The sequence below is a fragment of the Maniola jurtina genome, chromosome Z, assembly GCF_905333055.1.
Source record: "Maniola jurtina chromosome Z, ilManJurt1.1, whole genome shotgun sequence".
NCBI classification, from domain to species: Eukaryota; Metazoa; Arthropoda; class Insecta; order Lepidoptera; family Nymphalidae; genus Maniola; species Maniola jurtina.
Genome location: NC_060058.1, coordinates 7,245,554 through 7,265,175, shown reverse-complemented (window position 1 = coordinate 7,265,175; position 19,622 = coordinate 7,245,554). Strand labels below are relative to the sequence as shown.

The 19,622-nt window shown below is 34.3% G+C and overlaps 1 protein-coding gene across 3 annotated transcripts in view; it reads left to right on the top strand.

The window, feature by feature from the left end:
• The window catches only part of LOC123880083, an 81,066-nt gene that overhangs the window by 52,771 nt on the left and 8,673 nt on the right, over positions 1-19,622 (top strand). Inside the window, exon 1 of one of the 3 annotated variants that reach the window (XM_045927989.1) lies at positions 15,212-15,324. The exons of the other annotated variants lie outside the window; for them this stretch is intronic. Coding sequence (XP_045783945.1) covers positions 15,309-15,324 — 16 coding nt within the window. The 5' untranslated portion in view covers positions 15,212-15,308. Of the gene's footprint in view, positions 1-15,211; positions 15,325-19,622 lie in introns of those variants that run through there. 3 annotated transcript variants of the gene reach the window in all.

The window sequence follows — 19,622 nt, the reverse complement described above, 5'->3', positions numbered from 1 at the left end:
ACATATAATCAAATTGTAGAAAAGTGGTGTCTGTACAATGGAAATACTATATAAATAAAAAGTAGCAGGGGTTGTTATGATATCGATGCCGAACCCGAAATTGTAATTAATTTTTTTTGTCTGTTTGTCTGTTTATCTGTGTGTTTGTGCACGCTAATATCAGAAACGGCTTATTCGATTTAGATACGGTTTTCACTAATATATTGTAGTAAGCTTCACTTAACATTTAGTGTTTATTTCATGTCAATCGGTTCATAAATAAAAAAGTTATGTCAATTTAAAGAATCACGCTGCCCGAAAAGTCACTATTCCACGCGAACGAAGTCGCGGGCACAGCTAGTAATTATTATGTGTGTAGAGCGTATAGAGAAAATTTATTTATCTTGTTTTGCATGTCCCGTTTTGACCCCCGACCCAAAAAGAGGGGTGTTATAAGTTTGACGTGTGTATCTGTGTATCTGTCTGTGGCATCGTAGCTCCTAAACTAATGAACCGATTTTAATTTAGTTTTTTTTTGTTTGGCCACCTTCAATGGCCACTTTCGATCAAGCCACCTTGGCTTGATCGAAAGTGTTCTCAGCTATAATCCAAGAAGATCGGTTCAGCCGTTTGAAAGTTATCAGCTCAATTTCTAGTTACTGTGACCTTCACTTATCGGGGGTGATATAAATTTTTAATTTACACTTGGGTAGAATTTACTTTTTAGTTTTATTTTGTAGATATACAAATACCTAAATAATATTATTTATCTACGGTTGCTCAACGTGTATTAATTCTATGAAAATAATTTGTGCATTGACTTCATTTCAATTTTTCGTAGTTAAGCTTTAATTATGTTAAGTTTCAATATCATGACGCTTATTAAAGTGACTTAGTTCATAGGCATACCAAACCCTACCTCTTATATGGGTCAAGGGGCAGGTACTATACAGGTACCTTCTACCTTTATCTCGTAGTATTTAACTCAATTATTGACCTATTTCCGTGTTTTATGAGAGGTTATGGAAATTTTCACGAGAGCGCGCATGAAATAGATACTTTGTTAAGAGGCAGGTAGGTATATACATTACAGGTATCTTCTATCTTTACCTAACTCAATTATTTTGCCCTAGAGTTACATTATGGAAATTTTGCTGAAAAATCAAGACCCGAAAGCGTAGGTATATTATGGAATTTTAAGTAGATCCTATTTATCACAAAAGCTGAAAGTTTGTGAGGTATAACCTGTCTACGATGAATTAGCTCTGCCATCAAAACAACGGCGAGAGTGCGTATTGATTTTTGAATGTTAAAAGCTAAACTGATTAACATGTACCTGAGTGCATTGAAGGGTCAAAGTTGACTCGTTCATCTTATTTTCGGGAGGTTTGGAGGTACTCGTAGAATCCGGGATTCTAATATTTTTATATTATTTAAATAAGTGCGTTTTACCCAATTAAAATATTGCTTGCTTTAATGGTGAAGAAAAAATATATCGTGAGGAAATTAGCGTGCTTGAGAGTTCACCATAATGTTTTCAAATCTTTATTAAGTTCTTCAGCGTTATAGCGCCTAAGATGTGAACCTACCCATACAGTTATTTATCGTGCAAGTGTGATAGGTATAAAGATTACAAGTCTGAACTGTAGGTAAGGGTAATAATTGCTCCGAGAGGGTGCAATAATTTTACTTATAATCACACCATACAAATAATTAAATACATATATTATGCCTATTAAAACGTTTGTAAGTAGGTACATCTGTATAAATGATGAAAGATGATCATTATACTTTTTCATTAAAGAAGATTCATTATATTATGTACTATTGCTTCATAAATAATAGATAAAGATAGCCTATTAGAGCAAATATATCCTAATCCTACTAATAATATAAATGTGAAAGTGTGGATGTTTGGATGTTTGTTACTTAATCACGCAAAAACTACTGGACGGATTTGGCTGAAATTTGGAATGGAAATAGATTATACCCTGGATTTATGAGAATAATTGATTCACCGGATGATTCAACTCTACTACAGAATGATCTAAATAGATTAACAACCTGGTGTGAATCTAATGGTATGCAACTTAATATTAATAAATGTCTTCATATTAAATTCACTCGAAAGATCAATATTATACCAACACAATATATTTCGAATGGCAATAGTCTCAAGGAAGTTGAGCTAATACGAGACTTGGGTGTTACATTAGATAGAAAACTAACCTATCTTAACCACATAGAAAATGTAATGAACAAAGCTTCAAAATTGTTGGGATTTATTATGCGACAAGGTCGAACTTTTAAAGAACCTAAGACGAAAATCACACTTTACAATAGCCTTGTCCGCAGTCAACTAGAATATTGTAGTATTGTTTGGCGTCCACATTATGCAACCCACTATTTAAGGCTAGAGCGTATCCAGAAAAGATTTATGTGGCATCTATCATACTCAGCGAAGATCGACAAAACATTAATTTCTTATAAAAAAAGACTAACTTATTTTAAAACAAGTGTAAATTAAAAATTTATAACACCCCCGACGATCCAAAGTATTTGAGTTTTCCAAAACATCATTTTCAAATAAATTATTATGTATGTAGGCAACGTCCATCTTGACAGCTTGACATTTGTCAATTGACATAATATTATGAACCTAACGGTTATGTAACCTTCTTTTCTACAAGAAAACTAGAAAAGAGCTGATAACTCTTAAACGGCTGAACCAATTTTTTTAGATTATAGCTAAGAACACTCTCGATCAAGCCACCTTTCAAACAAAAAAAACTAAATTATAATCGGTTCATTCGTTTAGGCGCTACGATGCCACAGACAGATACACAGATACACAGACACACAGATACACACGTCAAACTTATAACACCCCTCTTTTTGGGTCGGGGGTTAACGATGACACTAGAACAAAGAAGAGATTTGCTAGATTTAATGTTTTTCTATAAATTACTGAGAAATAACTTAGACTGCCCTAGCTTACTAAATAAAATCAATTTCAGAGCACCTAAAAGATATCCCCGTCACGCTATTACTCCTTTTGTACCTCCACGCACCCGAACTGTCTTCGGCGCCAACTCTCCCTCGGTTATGTAAATTATGTAACAAATTCAGTCAGTCACTCGATATCAACATAAATCCACCTGGTACGTTTCGAAAAATAGTTAATAGTAACTTAATCAACCAATCAAACTAATAGTGTTAAGAAACGTTCTCTGTGTACCTACTAATTAATGGCAGAAATTTCAATTTTTTCAACATTTTTTTTTTTTTTTTTACTATTCTTACTCCTAGGTTAACTTTGCTTTATTATAGTTTTAGATTTATTCAATTACCATTACACCTTGAATATTTTATTTTATGTTTTCACTAATTCGGAAAGTTTTTAGATACTTTTTGTATCATTTTACTAATGTGATTAATATAACTGTTCCATGTTAATTGTGTGAATGTGCATGTAGTGTTTGCTTTAAAATGATTTTACATACAACGTCATGTAATTTAACTTTATTTAATTTAAGATCATTTTTGTAAAAATCGCTAGCGAACCTTATTAATAAAAATAAAAAATAAAAATAAAAACACATAGGCTACCCTTTTCTCGGAAAATCAAAGAGTTCGCGCGGGATTTTGAAAGACGTAAATTCACGCAGATGAAGTCGCGGGAATCTGAAATAAATCTTAATTAATTTAACCCTTCATCCGCACCACTGCAAAGAAATATTTTCCATCCAGTAAACCGAAATGAAATATTTTGTTGGTAGTTTAAACTTTAATAAACACGTTGTTTTAATAAACTCGTAACTAGAATGTGTTTTACCACGCATGCTTGCATATACCTATCTTTAAAAAATCAATCTCGTACCTGAACGATTTTGTTTCTGGATATATACGTTTACAAAACTTTATATCTTCATACTGAGCTGTCTAACAGTCATTTTATCAATTAATTTGTAGGTAACTACTTATATACATATTCAGAAATTCGTTGAGTTTACTTACGGCTCATTGAATACAATAAACAGATTGTTTAATGGAGTCATAAATATCACAATAAATAATCCATACATACATACGTATTGTTACTTTATATTCAATCGGAACGTAAAATTTGGCGCAATTCCCTGAAGCATTTCTCCTTAGCAAAGCAAATATAATATCTGAATCCATTTCATCCAAATAAATCCATAAAGCCGTTTTCAAGAAACCAAATACATATCTTATATATACAACTAGCGACGCGCCCCGGCATCGCACGGGTGCAATGTACTGATGTGGTGTCAGTAAGACAGCATTTTCGATGAAAGCTCTTACTCAGCTTGATTTCGTCCGACATTGTCATATTTCAACAAATGAACACAAAACAATTTTAAACTATACGTGTAAACTTTCCTCTTGAATCACTCTATTGATAAGAACCGCATTAACATCCGTTGAGTACCTAGGTTGCAAGATTTAAGCGTGCAGACTGCAGAGGCACAGACGGCGCGATGGTGGGAAAGCGACTTTGTTTTATACTATGTAGATTGTAAAGGTAATAGTTTAGGTGTTGCATAAGAAGATAGTTATATCTTGGCTCAAGCAATCTTATCAGAGGCGTACATGATGATAAATTATTTACGTTTCTACATAAAAGCAAGAAATTTATTATATCTAAATTACTTCTACAAAGCATATTATAATGTGCCCACCGTTGTTTGCCATATTGAAAAGCCAGTTTTCTTTATAAGTAGTAAGAAGAATTTTAATTGAAGAAATTTTCTATTAATAATTTTTTTTTACTTATTTATATAATTTTTGAGAATTCTGATGTCTGACAGGTTGATGCTCAAATCCCTTGGATGAATTAAACACTTTCCGTTGCACTATTGATACATAGTCCGGGAAGCAGCGTTGCATTAATTTGGAGGATGTTATAATTCCTATGAGTTTTTGTGTTAAAATTATATTATTAAAACAAACCAATTTGTATGCGTTTGGATGGAGCTGGGTATGAATAAATTGGAAAGATTTCGGAAAAAATAACATTTCAAAACTCTAGATTTTTCAATTATTATATATTTTACAATATATTAAACATAAAATCACTTGTCAGCTGCTGAGAGTGGGGGATTACGCGCCAGCTACCCGCACAAACCGGAAACTAAAGTAGGTTTTATCCGTTCTCTCCGAGGTTTACCCGAAAAAAACCTTCCAATAGAAAGCGTGAGGGATGAAAGGATCGTGTACTTTGCAACGCTGCCTCCCGGATTATGACTACTGTCGTACCCACCCCTAGCGCAAGCTTTACATTTATTTCGAAGGGAAACCGGAATAATGCAAAAATAAAAAAACCGGCCAAGTGCGAGTCAGACTCGCGCACTGAGGGTTCCGTACTCGGATATTTTTTCCAACATTTTACATGATGACAAGACATGCTACCAACACATTTATTAGAAGAAGTTGCAACCAGTTCAATCAGCAATTTTCAAATTACGATATTTTTCATCTCTCTCCTCATAAATATAAATCTGCAATTAGGGACATTATATCCAAAACTGACTAGCTTCACTAGTCAGTTTTGTTTCGTTTTTGTTTTTGTTTTTGCTTTATTATTTATATAATTTAACTATTTTCTGTTTTTTCCTATGTACCTTCTTATACCCGGCTATTGTGTGTTTTAATTTTATGATAACTTTTCGTTGGAGACTGTTGTGGTGTGTGTGCTTTGTATTTGTGCTACCTTTTGTTTATCTTTAAAACTGTTTGTCTCCATAAAAATAAAAAATAAAAATAAATAAAATAAAAATAAATGATAAATCAAAAACTATTATACATAAAAATAAATAGAAATCTGTTTTAGGATGTACAGGTAAAGCCCTTTCATATGATATCCCACTTGGTATAGTTATCTTATTTTGAAAATTTAAACACATTTTAATATTTTTTTTAATGATGTAACCACAAATTCACGGTTTTTAGATTTATTCCTGTACTTGTGCAGCTATAAGACCTACCTACCTACCAAATTTCATGATTCTAGGTCAACGGGAAGTACCTTATAGGTTTCTTGACATACAGACAGACAACAAAGTGATCCTATAAGGGTTCCGTTTTTCCTTTTGAGGTACAGAACCCTAAAAATCGGTCAAGTGCGAGTCGAACTCGCACAAGAAGGGTGCCGTATCATCGTGCATGAATGAATAATACTTTTTAGTTTTCTTGTGATAGATTTCGGATTTTTTCATTTAGGCACTTGTGCTCTGAGGCTTTGCTACTTGACAAATTTCTTGATTCTAGGTCAACGGGAAGTACCCTAGACATTTTGATACCTTTGATGAGTCTTGACAGACAGACAGACAACAAAGTGATCCTATGAGGGTTCCTTTTTCTCTATGGAGATGCGGAACTTTAAAAAAATCTTTTTTTTTTCTCTCTCTCGTCTGGCTTTACACTGATTAGACAATGTCAAGTTTCTAGTTATTTACAAGTTAGGGAAACTATTATGTACGAGTATGTATGTATTAAGTATGGACTTCGTCTGTGCCGGCGCCCGCCGACATACACGCGGCGCCCCTTTAGAGCGCCAAAAAAAATTTTAATACACAAGGCCTTGGGTCGCCCCAAGATTTTTTTAAACTACTAGTCAACTAGTAAGTAGGTATCATAATCTTAGGTAGATAATGATTTTAAATATGTCATTATAATGGCAGTAAGTACCAACATAATAGTTTGTTGTGGCTGCGGCAGTTAGTCACGAATATAAAGCCTTCACTACCTACTTGCCTATAAAACACGTGTAGTTTTTTTTTATTATTGAAAAATAGACCTTATAATACAAATCATAAAAGGTTTAAGGCATATACAATATAGACATATAACACTTGTTTAAAGTTAATTATTATTATTGTACTTAAGTACCTACCTTATTACAAACTCATAATTTGTAGGTATTTCTTGTAGGTATATATAAAAGAAAGTCGTGTTAGTTACACTATTTATAACTCAAGAACGGCTAAACCAATTTGACTGAAAATTGGTGGGAAGGTAGCTTAGAACCAGGAGACGGACATAGGATACTTTTTATCCCGTTCCTGTGAGACGTAAGATAATATTTAAAATATCGGGCATAGACTATACATTAATGAACTCCAAGTCCTCAATCATGATGCTGTAAGGTTCTGAACTCTGAGCTTAGAAAATCGATGCATCTCACATGGACAACTGTTATGTGGCTTGCTACGCGTCGGGATACCGTCTCCTTATTCATATACGCACCATAGGCGGAGAAACCAAAAATATTGTGTAAAAAAAAAGCACTTCAATAAATAAACTGTACAAAGTAACACTTTACTTTATGTGGCATTGGAACGCATGCCGGGTACAGCTACCCGGCATGCGTACTACTTAAGTAAGTAGTGCTTACTTACTTAAGTACTTAATCAGTGCGTATGAATCTTGGGGGGCACAAAAAGATAAATTCAAAAACCAAAAATATCATCATCATCATCAATCCATCGCCGGCTCACTACTGAACACAGTTCTCCTCTCATAACGGGAAATATTTGGCAATAATAATTTACCAAGCTGACCAAGTGCAGATTGGCAGACAAAAAAACAAAACAACTTTTACAAAACTTTATACTTTCAATGTCAAAAAAAGGCGTGTTTTTTAAAAAAAATTAAGTAACGCAAACGTTACCTAGGTACTTACCGTAATTAAAAATGTCACGTGCCGACCTCGGTCTTTTAGGAATATGTATTACCCATATTTTTGGAATAAAACAAGTAAGTATAATATTATATTTTCTCAGTTACATCCAGCTACATTGAGACGGTTCAAGGGAGGTTTGAAAAAAGGAAACATCCTATAATTTATTAATCATTAGAACATATCATGAATAAAAAAAAATATTTTGACTGCACAGTATATTATTACTAATTTATGTATATAATGGATACATTAGAATTCAGAATTAAATGGAACCAGTTTACTGCTGCTGAGCGGAAATGAAAGGCATTTATTATTACAATTCATAAGAACAATAAGTAGTACTTGATGTTATAAATGCGAAACTGTGTCTGTCTGTTAGCTTTTCACGATTGGACAAAATGAGAATGAACTGAAAAGTGAGGGTACTCTCGGTTTGATTTTGAAACAACGATATGTCAAAATATTTGCGTTTGGTGACGTAAATCAAAGAAAAATAGGACTACTTAGGCCTCATTCGCACGAGAGCTTTTTTAACTTCCGTTAAAAAAGCGTTCAAATGGAACAAATGCATTAGCAAGTATCACTGTTCAATGTTTTATAACGCGCACTTTGTATTTTCAGTGCTACGCCGGGTTATAACGCAACGCTTTTTTGTTCTAACATTTGACGCCTACCAGCGACGTCGAAGCCTCGGAGTGTTTTTAGAAGTTCCCTAACTGTCGTGAACTGTGACGTAGTTTGGTGCAGAAATAACTGGCATTCCGGGAAAAGAAATAGATTACTTTCACTTCAGAAAATCAAAGAATTTCCACGGAATTACTAAAACCTAAATTCACGTGGACGAAATCGTGGGACATACGGACGAACTGTTAATTATATATAAATAAACAGACCGACCTGGGCGGTCACTAGTGTGTAGATACCCGCGACTTCGTTCGCGTGGATGTAGGTTTTTTAAAATTCCCGTGGGAACTCTTTGATTTTCCGGGATAAAAAGTAGCCTATGTGCTAATCCAGGGTATAATCTATCTCCATTCTAAATTTCAGCCGAATCCGTCTAGTAGTTTTTGCGTGAAGGAGTAACAAACATACACACACACACACATACAAACTTTCTCCTTTATAATATTATAAGTGTGATACTTACTGATATTATAATTAATGCGATAGTGTGTCTGTCTGTCGGCTATCTTTTCACAGCCTATCCTCTTACCCCATTTTGTCAAAAAAAAGGCACATAGGCTATTTTTTAACCTCCGACCCAAAAAGAGGGGTGTTATAAGTTTGACGTGTGTATCTGTGTATCTGTGTGTCTGTGTATCTGTGTATCTGTGTATCTGTGTATCTGTCTGTGGCATCGTAGCGCCTAAACGAATGAACCGATTTTAATTTAGTTTTTTTTGTTTGAAAGGTGGCTTGATCGAGAGTGTTCTTAGCTATAATCTAAAAAAATTGGTTCAGCCGTTTAAGAGTTATCAGCTCTTTTCTAGTTTTCTTGTAGAAAAGAAGGTTAGATAACCGTTAGGTTCTTAATATTATGTCAATAGACAAATGTCAAGCTGTCAAGATGGACGTTGCCTACATACATAATAATTTATTTGAAAATGATGTTTTGGAAAACTCAAATACTTTGGATCGTCGGGGGTGTTATAAATTTTTAATTTACACTTGTTTATTCTAATGTTGCCGCGGGATTTAAAAAATTAAATGCACGCGGACGAAGTCAAGAGCATCATCTAGTTACAAATATTTCTATCATTTGAAGCCAATATTACTTATAGTTTATAAGGTGGTTACATACAAATAATATTATGTGAGCCAGTGTATTTGAAACATACTTTTACAGAAATCTTCAATCAAATTACAGACACAGATATTTGTTTTTAAAACGTATGAATGTAGGTACCTGCTAAATTTCATTGAGTTCTGTTGTCTTTCTCTATTCTAAATTTAGAGTATCTGCGTCCTCTTTCTTTTAATATTGTTGAAAATAATACAGAACATGAATTTTACATTTAAAGATTCTAAATTTTAGTGCGCGCTATAAATTTAAACAATAGGCTCGCGACTGGCAGCTAAACTCACGAGGTTTGACAGCTCTAAATTAAATTTAAATCTGTCAAACTGTGTCTGTCCTCTTCATATGCATTAGTAAGAAGAGAATGCGAAAACTCTAAAATTTAGTTGTCAACAGACCCAGTACCAATATTCAACTAATATAACGTTTGTGTGGAAAGCATTGGGAAGCGTGCTAGGGTTGCTTCCCATAAAACTTGTGTGCAGGCCTTTCCAGCTCAAGATATAAGCAAAGTAGTATTACATATTTTTATTATTGTGTGTGATTGCAAATGTGTAAATGCAGGGTTATAAAGTCGTGAAAGGTCATTCTATTCTATATTTGAAGTTATTTAAATTTGATTCTATTTTTAAACATCTGAAACTCAGTACGAGTTGATTTATTATGCATTATAATTATTTTAAAACTTTTTGTCGGTTTGATTACGATCTAAAGCTATTTAAATAGGTAGAAATATTAATTTAATAAGACCACTGAATTTATAGTATGGTCGTTACAACAGTGCATTCAGCCAATTGTAAGGGAGTAGGTATGCGTTAATCTAGTTAGTGATTGTGATCATCACACTCTAGCTGTCAAACAGTGGTGATAGGTCTAGTATGTTCAGTGGATTAATATAGCTATGATGATGTAGATCTGCTAAGAAAGTATTTTTGAAAATTCAACCCCTAAGGGGTAAAATAGGGGTTTGAAATTAGTGAAGTCTCCGCTGACGAGGTGTCGGGCATAAGCTAGTGTGTCAATAAAAATGATATGATGGTGGTGGTGGTGGTATGATTATATGATGATAGGTGATGGCCTAGTAGTTACGACTTCGGCTTCTTAATTGGCAGGTCTGGGTCTCGATCCCAGGCACGCACGGGGCACGGATATTTACTTAATTATCCCTGTTGTATGGAAAAAGCCTTCCAACTTGAATGCTCTCATCATAATGTTCTCAACGGTGTAATATTAAATCCGCAATTGGCCAGCCTGGCGGACTATGGCTAGGGTTGCCAACTCAGTTGATCAGAAATCCGGGAGGAAAAAAAAAACTTTATGAAAAAAAGAATGTTTTATTTAAAGTTATATTTTCGTTTTCGTTATAATATTTGACGTTCAACCAGTTCAAATCAAAGCTACTATGAAATTTAACTTTTCTCTTTTTCGGTAGTGTTTTTCTGCGTTGATCTTTCCGAATCCAGCAATACACTTTATTTAGACTAACAGGAACAAAAACAGTATTCGGATTCGCATACAAGATTTACAATACAAAATGCGTTCGGAAATCTGGCTGTGATTACACAACTTGAAGGCGCGAAATCGCCGACCGGTCCGGGCGTACCTATGTGTCTGAACATGGCATCCCCACCCGCCTCGCCAGTCGCCACTTACTGGTCATTCGCCAATCCGGGAGATTTTAGCTGCGTTCCTGGAGCCGGGAGATTTTAAAATCTAATGCCTTTTTTCCGGGAGAATCCCGGAATTCCGGGAGAGTTGGCAACCCTAACTATGGCATAACCTAACTTTTGTGAAGTGGTGATAGTAAAAAATACCCGGCTGAGTTTGTTGAGGGCTCTTCTCAGACCTGGGCGCGTTCAGAACTCTAGTAGCTTATTTTATGATGATGATGATTATGATAATATTTTGTGCGAATTACATATTTTTCAATTTTTTTGGTCAAACAATTTTAGCGCAGGCACGTGGTAACTGGTTATAAATTTAATTTCACACGCAAGTGACGCATGTTGCGTTTGCATACGAAATTTTCTCTCTCTATTCCATCCATAATGGTAGGTAGCTATGTGATTATGAAACTCGACTAAGAGCGTTTCTGCACTCATTCGTATTTGGTTGGTTTTCGTGATTCGTGAAAATACGACTCAATGTAAAAAAATCACGTATATAAATACGTGAATACGATCCGAAGTGGCCGTAATACAAAACGCACATACGCGTGTGCACTCATTCGTATTTTGACGGTATCCGTCAAAATTTCACGAATTCGATTTTCATGAATTACGAAAACGAATAGAATACGAATGATTACACAAACGCCCTTGGACTCTTTATGCACTGCACCCGAAGCCGCTAAACGAAATTCGGATCTAGTGCGTGGCACAACCTCTTCTATTTAAAGTAATGTCAAGTACTAAAAAATAAAAAATAAAGAGGCAATGCATCGGTTCCTAAAGCAGAATCTACTGAATATTCTATCACTCCTTTCAAAACTATTAATAACTATAACTTATTATTATTATCTATTACAGTAAGTATTTTTATTTTCAATTCAACAATATCTATGATCTGCAGGTTGAATTTACGATGTAGCGTTTACCTGGTAGGTAATAAATCAGTTTTAATTAAATTGATAATGATTTCTTTAACCCAGATTAATTTATAGAAAAATCTACTTTTTTCAATTTTTTTCTTGACACAAAAAAATCTTAGCTACCTACCATTCTACCTACTACGTTCCTCCAGCAAGATTTACCGTGTGTATTTTGATATATTTTGTCGGCGAATCAGTTTTCGGTCACACAGTGAAGCTCCAAGCTTTAAGAAAAAAAATAGCTGTTTCCATCGCCCTCTGAGTGACTCTGAGCTTTCTTATGAGGTCCATAATTAGTGACCCTGTCTCGGATCCATATGTCATCACTGGCAATGCGCACTGTTTGAAGACTTTGGTCTTGAAGCACTAAAAAATTTTGGGCAAGAAGACATTTGAACTTCCCAAACGCTGTCCAGCCGAGCTACGTGGTCAAATCAAAAATGAGGAGATCAATAGCGGAACTAGAGTGACTGACATAGATCAACGGGTTGCGAAGCTGAAGTGGCAATGAGCAGGGCAAAAAGTTCAAAAAACCCATAGATGTTGGGGTCCCAGGGTGCTAGAATGATAATCCCGCACCGGAAAGCGCAGCGTTTGAAAACCCTCTGAATAGACGATATCAAACGGGTCATAAGGTGCCGCTGGATTCGGGCGGCGCAAGACCCTAGGACCCTAGGCGTGTGGAAGTCCCTACAAGATGCTTACGTCCAGCCGTGGACGTCTATCTGTTGATAATGATGATGATGGTGATGATGATGGTCAGTTTTCGATAGATTAAGGTTACAGTAAATAAACCCGTATTAGTAGAAACATGTTAGATGAAACTGTTATTTAACAATTGGACTCGTGCTGTCTATCCAAGGCATGAATGAAAGAAAAAAGCTAAATTCGGATCCCCAATGACCATTCAAATCTGAAGACGGTTAAAATTTTTAGCAAGCAGTAGTTTTTTCGATTAATCCGACTACTTAAATCGCAGAAAGGACGAACGACCGTGTTATTTTGAATTAATTCAGTACTCGATAGGTAATTGCAACCTAATTAAATGATGATTATGAGATCAGTAGATCGACGGGAGGGCGTGTTAGTACAAAGAGATAAGATCGGCCTTCACCCATCTGATAACTAGATCAAAGGTATTTTCATGAATATATAAACTATCATATGTCGCATAATGAACAATAATGAAGTTCAAGGCTACCTTTTTAAGTTTCTTCGCCATCTGATAGGTACTTAAACAAACGAATTATACACTAATCGATAGCAGGAATCATAAGGCACTATAAATGTAGGATTGTCTGAGGAAAACACTTCAAGGGTCAAGGTTGCCACACTCTGTAAAGTTTGCATATCCAACCATCCATATCCATACTAATATTATAAATGCGAAAGTGTGTCTGTCTGTCTATCTGTCTGTCTGTCTGTCTGTCTGTTACCTTTTCACGGCCCAACAGATTCTGACGAAATTTGGTACAGGGTTAGCTTATATCCCGGGGACGGATAGGCTACTTTTTATCCCGGAAAATCAAACAGTTCCCACGGGATCTTAAAAAACCTAAATCCATGCAGACGAAGTCGCGGGCATGCTCTAGTTTCTAATAACCGAATAATTTTGATACCAATCGAGAGCAAGGAGCCTAAGGAGCAAAAAAGTTTCCCAAGGATACTCAATCAAAATTTCAAGGTTGCCGCACTTTAAAGTTTTAATAAATTCAAGTAGGTACTTTTATCTCTAGGTATATCGTGATGTGCCTTGCCCGTTTAATTATGAGAAATTATTTATCGCCACCAAAAGCCGGTTATTTCATGATATGACTAACTAAATCATAAATGTACGGCCTGATCGGAAAACAGCTATGTATGATAATTTTGTTTTTGTGTATTCACGCTTGTCAAGTTTTGTGGAAATAATTTTTCAGTATTATAGATAAGTTACCCTTACGAAATTAATAATATTTTAAAGTTATAAACCATGTACATAACACATGTAAGTAGGTAGGTAGATAATCATAAACACAAGTGTAAATTAAAAATTTATAACACCCCCGACAAGTGAAGGTTACAGTGACTAGAAAAGAGCTGATAACTTTCAAACGGCTGAACCGATTTTCTTGGATTATAGCTAAGAACACTCTCGATCAAGCCGCCTTTCAAACAAAATAAATTAAAATCGGTTCATTGGTTTAGGAGCTACGATGCCACAGACAGATACACAGATACACACATCAAACATATAAAACTCCTCTTTTTGGGTCGGGGGTTAAAAATATTAAATTTCTACAATCAGTTATCTAATTATAATGATGATGATAATATGTGATACGAAGCGATGTTTTCCTCACAAGCTTGTAAGACTTTTTTTAAAGAAATTATTAATACAATAAGTATTTTATAGAAAAATATTAAAATGGTTGTTTTGAGGTCTAATCTGGGTCACTAATTTCTATTAATACCTACTCTTTATGATTGCCTAAATATTATTAACATAATACATAAAATAAACGACTAAAAATTTAAATATATTAATAGATAAATAAGTAGGTATATTGTACGACTAAGAACCAGTTTTACTATAAAACCAGCCTAATACCTCCATGCCTTAAAAATTTATGAGATATTCAAAACTGCCTGATATAATAGCACCTACCTATTTCTGAATATTCTCTGCGTACAAAAATTAAAAGTTCATTACCTAGGTACTAGGTAGGTACATTAAAATAAATTCACGTAAAATTTACTAAGTAAATTATTGTTTTGTATCAAATTGACGCCGTTAACATTTTAAATTAGGATATGCTTTAAGCCTTTGTGTATAGGTACCTATAACCTACTTACCTATTACCTAGTACTTAGTTAATTAACTACCATAAGCAAAAAATATGAATTACAATCTCGGCGGTTTTATATAACTTGACCTTAACTTACACTTACCCTGATCACGTACCTACTAAGAAAACATAAAACATAGGATGCCAAAAAGGATACTGATTATCCGGAAAAGTTAACGTATCTTCTTCCAAATACAACTTACATCATTTAGAAATTCCAAACGCGATATTTCAGCTTATCCTCGATTGTGGTTAGACTTTTGAGCATTCAGTAACTATGCTTACTATATTATACACCGAGAATTATCAGTACCGCGCAGTTTCAATCGTGACTTTGCCGAGAGACGGCAAATAGTGCGGTAAAATAAAAAAAATATAAAAATATAACTCGACCTTGATAACAAAATGAAGGAGCGTGATGGTAAGTTCAAGGTTTCCTGCCCTTCATTTAAACTTCCACTACTTTCGCCAAAGCCTACTCAGATAACACATAGTAAATTGTAGGTTTGGAAATTTCATTAAGTAAAACCAAAAACCAAAATTTAATTATATTTTTATGTAGGACAACTTTCAAGAGAACTCCATTAGACTAACCTTACTTAAAAATATGTTTAGAGCTTCAAAATAATGATTCACAATAACATCTATCAGAAAACATAAAGTATAGAGGTAGGTAAACATTATTGTTTGTAAAACAAAACAAGGCAGTATTGTGATTAATAACAATAAATCAGTATTAACTAGGGAGAGTTCGGTGCAAATTGTACTCATAGAAGGTACAACTAATTAGTGCAGAAATGATCTGAAATTACCTCTGTGTAATAATAATTGTAATTTAGGGTTACGACAACCTGGAGAAGCATGATATCAAAAAGTGAAATCTGCTATGAAACGCTAGGTCTTGTCATTTACTCTCCAAAAATCCTAATAAGTGAGAGTTAGCCCTAATTCGCACGAACGTTAAAAAAGCGTTGCGTTAAAACCTGGAGTTGCGTTGAAAATACAAAGTGTGCGTTAAAAAAACGTTTTTTAACGCACGTCAAAAACGTAAACGTTGACGTTAACGATACTTAGGAATGCATTTGTTTTATTTGAACGCTTTTTTAAAGGACGTTAAAAAAGCTCTCGTGCGAATGAGGCCTTAGGATTAAGTCACATTGGCACAGAGCATAAAATTCGAATCGAAGCGTCATCTCCACAAAGGTAACGCACAAACCACCCAGAATATACTAGTAAAATGACGCGCATTCACGCGCATTTCGACGTTTCTCTCTATTCGTCACTACTATATCACCTAAAAATTATATTAGACTATTATCAAATGCGTAATTTATTAAGGTGTCTTCATTCTTCACGATAATTATTAAATACCTAATATTTATATACTATATTATTATATTATAAATGCGAAAGTGTGTCTGTCTGTCTGTCTGCTACCTTTTCACGGCTCAACAGTGTAACCGATTCTGACGAAATTTGGTACAGGGTTAGCTTATATCCCTGGGACGGACATAGGTTACATTTATCCCGGAAAATTAAAGAGTTCCCGCGGGATTCCTAAAAACCCATCCACTTAACTGATTTGTATAAGATTTGGTACTGAAGTAGCTGGCGTCCCTGTAATCGAAATAGGCAACTTTTTATCCCGGAAAATCAAACAGTTCTCACAGGAACTATACAATATAAAAATCTAAATCCACGCGGACGAAGTCGCGGACATCCTCTAGTTTATTCTAATTTTAAGCTAAGTGGTGCTACAAAATCGGTTGCGTCTTGATCTATAGACTTCTAAGTTTTCTAAAACGCTTTTAAGTGATCCATTCTAATATTAAAATGCGAAAGTGTGTCTGTCTATCGGTATGAATACTACTTCATGACCCCTCTGTTTCAACGATTTTGATGAAGAAAAAGCTTGTATCCCGGAGATGACATAGGCTACTTATATCTCGGAAAATCAGAGTTCCCACGGGATTTTAAAAAAACCTAAATTCACACTCCAAAAAAAAAAATATAAAGTTGGTAATTAGTTATCCAGTTACCTGAAACGTGACTCTCTTAATAGCAAAAATGTGCCAATAATAATCATTGAGGAAAGCACTCTGCTTTCGTTTCCTCAACGTTTAACCAGGTCTCATAATCTTAGGTTTAGTTTAACCTTAGCTCGGAAATAGGTATAGTTTGAACCGTGTTTGCTATAGGTACCGAACGGAACACAAAACATTTTCAATACTTATGCTATTACTATTTTATTATGTATATTTATCTACATCTTCCTCTCATACACATAAGAGGTATTACTTTTTGACTAAATAAGTATACCATAGCCTATTGTAATCCGGATGTCACGAATCACGGCAAGATCGTGATAATTTAAAACATTGATCTACATTACATAACCATGCTACCTACTGAAGGTATTATTTCTATTAGCGTTTTTGCTAGTATTTATTGAGAATTTTCATATATCTAAATTCAAATTCATACATAATGTGAACGACTTTTTTTAATGTTTCAAAATAATAAATTCAATTTTTTTCTGCTTGTATTGTATAGATGAAAATAAACTTTACTGATGATGAAAATTTAAGGAAGGTTGGTAATTCACACGCCGCTATTCGTGAAGGGGTGAAAAATAGACTTTTAATAATAGCATAGCAATCCTTGGTGGCTATGATCCCTGAGGTTACATAGTTGTATGCTCGTAAAACTACATTAATTGTATAATTGAAAGATTTTTTTGTGAAGTTTAAAAAGGATAAGCTGCAGTCTGAGCTCAATCTACTAAAGTGACAAAATATGTTCCAAATTCTCATTGTATGCAGTGTGGTTATTAAATTATCTAAAACAACACTCAGAAAAAACGTAACAGTGTTTGTTTTTCTCTGTGATTATTTTTATAGTGATAAGTAGTTTATGTAAATATTACTGTTCAGTGCTTTTGTTCGTTTTCAACTTTTTTTGTTAGAGATTTGCTAATATTATTAGCTCTTGAGCCATGGCGTCAATTCAACGAGTGCCTCAGTTCGTAGCCAGGAGATTAACTCATCACTGGAAAGCCCTGTGCTTTGTGAGTTTGGTTCCCAACCTATTAAATATTTCACAGACAACTGGCTTGAGCATTCATGTTGGAAATTTTATAAACCTTTTTTAGTAAACAATCAGTTTTAGTAAATTGAATTTAGAATACACCAGTAAATACTTTTCTCGACAAATCGACGACTTTTGGCAACATTTAGCCCTTATTCGCACGAGCGTTAAAAAAGCGTTGCGTTAAAACCTGGCGTTGCGCTGATAATACAAAGTGCGCGTTAAAAAAGCGTTGACGTGTGAACAGATACTTGGGAATGCATTTGTTCGATTTGATAACGGACGTTAAAAAAGCTCTCGTGCGAATGAGCTTTAAAAAATACGTTTTAAAAAATAGTGTCTATTATTAAACGTATTACAAGACGGTCACGTTTGGGGATGGTGAAGACCTAAAAGAAAATAATAGACTCTGTAGTTAGCGTGAATTCAGTGCGAATTTAGGAACTTTTACTCATATTCAACTTCAGTAGATATTTTAAATGTGAACCAAAACGAGAGCTCTACACAAAAAATAAAAAATGATTAGGTACTACAATTATGAAGAAAATTCTGTTCCACTTTATTATTGAACGAATTACTAAAGATCAATGTTTAGAACACCTTTACGAAATAAATTCACACATATAAGCCCTTTATCATTGAATATTGTCTTCTCGTTTCTATATTTACTAGTTTCTTTGGTGTTCACCATTATGGATATTCCTTATTGGGTGTTTTGGATTAATACAATATAATTATAATTAGAAACACACTTTTCGTTATTCTAAATTGATTTATATTATTTAAAAATCCCGTGAGGATTCTTTGGTTTTCAGGGATGAAAAGCCTATGTCCTTCTCCAGGATGTACCTACCCTTGAAAATTGATTAAAGTTTGGCCGTAAAAAGCTAGTAGATTGATAGACAGGCAGCCACAATTTCCTATTTATATTACTAAGTACGGACTTTAACGCAGGTCAATATTAATACTAGCTGACCCATTTCAGCTTCGCTCAGAAGAATTTCTGAAAATCATTTATAAGTGGGGATCATCTCTTTTAAATAGAGAAAATTATAAGTTTATAGACATACAGGGCTATATGCATAATATAATTATATCACTATATATAACTCAAACAGCCATGTTTGAACTGTATCTTTCTTATATTAGGTATGTTGATTAGTTAGTGAGTAGGTAGTGTGTCCTTTTACATGTTTACATGTTTACCTTAAGCTATCTGATGCCCACAACTTCGTTCGCGTGGATTTAGGATTGAAAAAACATTTGGGAACTCTTTGATTTTCCGGGACTTAAAATATCCTACGTCCTTTTCCAGGATGCAAACTACCTAGGTGCCTAATTGTATTAAAACCGGTTCAGTGGTTAACCTGTAAAAAGGGAAACAGCAAAGTCAATTTCGCAAGTGTGGACAAATAAAAAGCGGCAGTTTGTCGCAACTACCTTGAAGTTGACCTGTGCTCTTAAAAAGTCAACTAGTCATTTTGTAAAATTTTGATTAAATCACAATTTTGTAAAATTTGTATGTTGCTTGGCATCGAATTCAGATCGTGCGAAAAAATAACTTTAAAAAAAAGTATACCAATTTATTCTTTATCAGATTTTAAATAAAATAATATACATACATATAATATG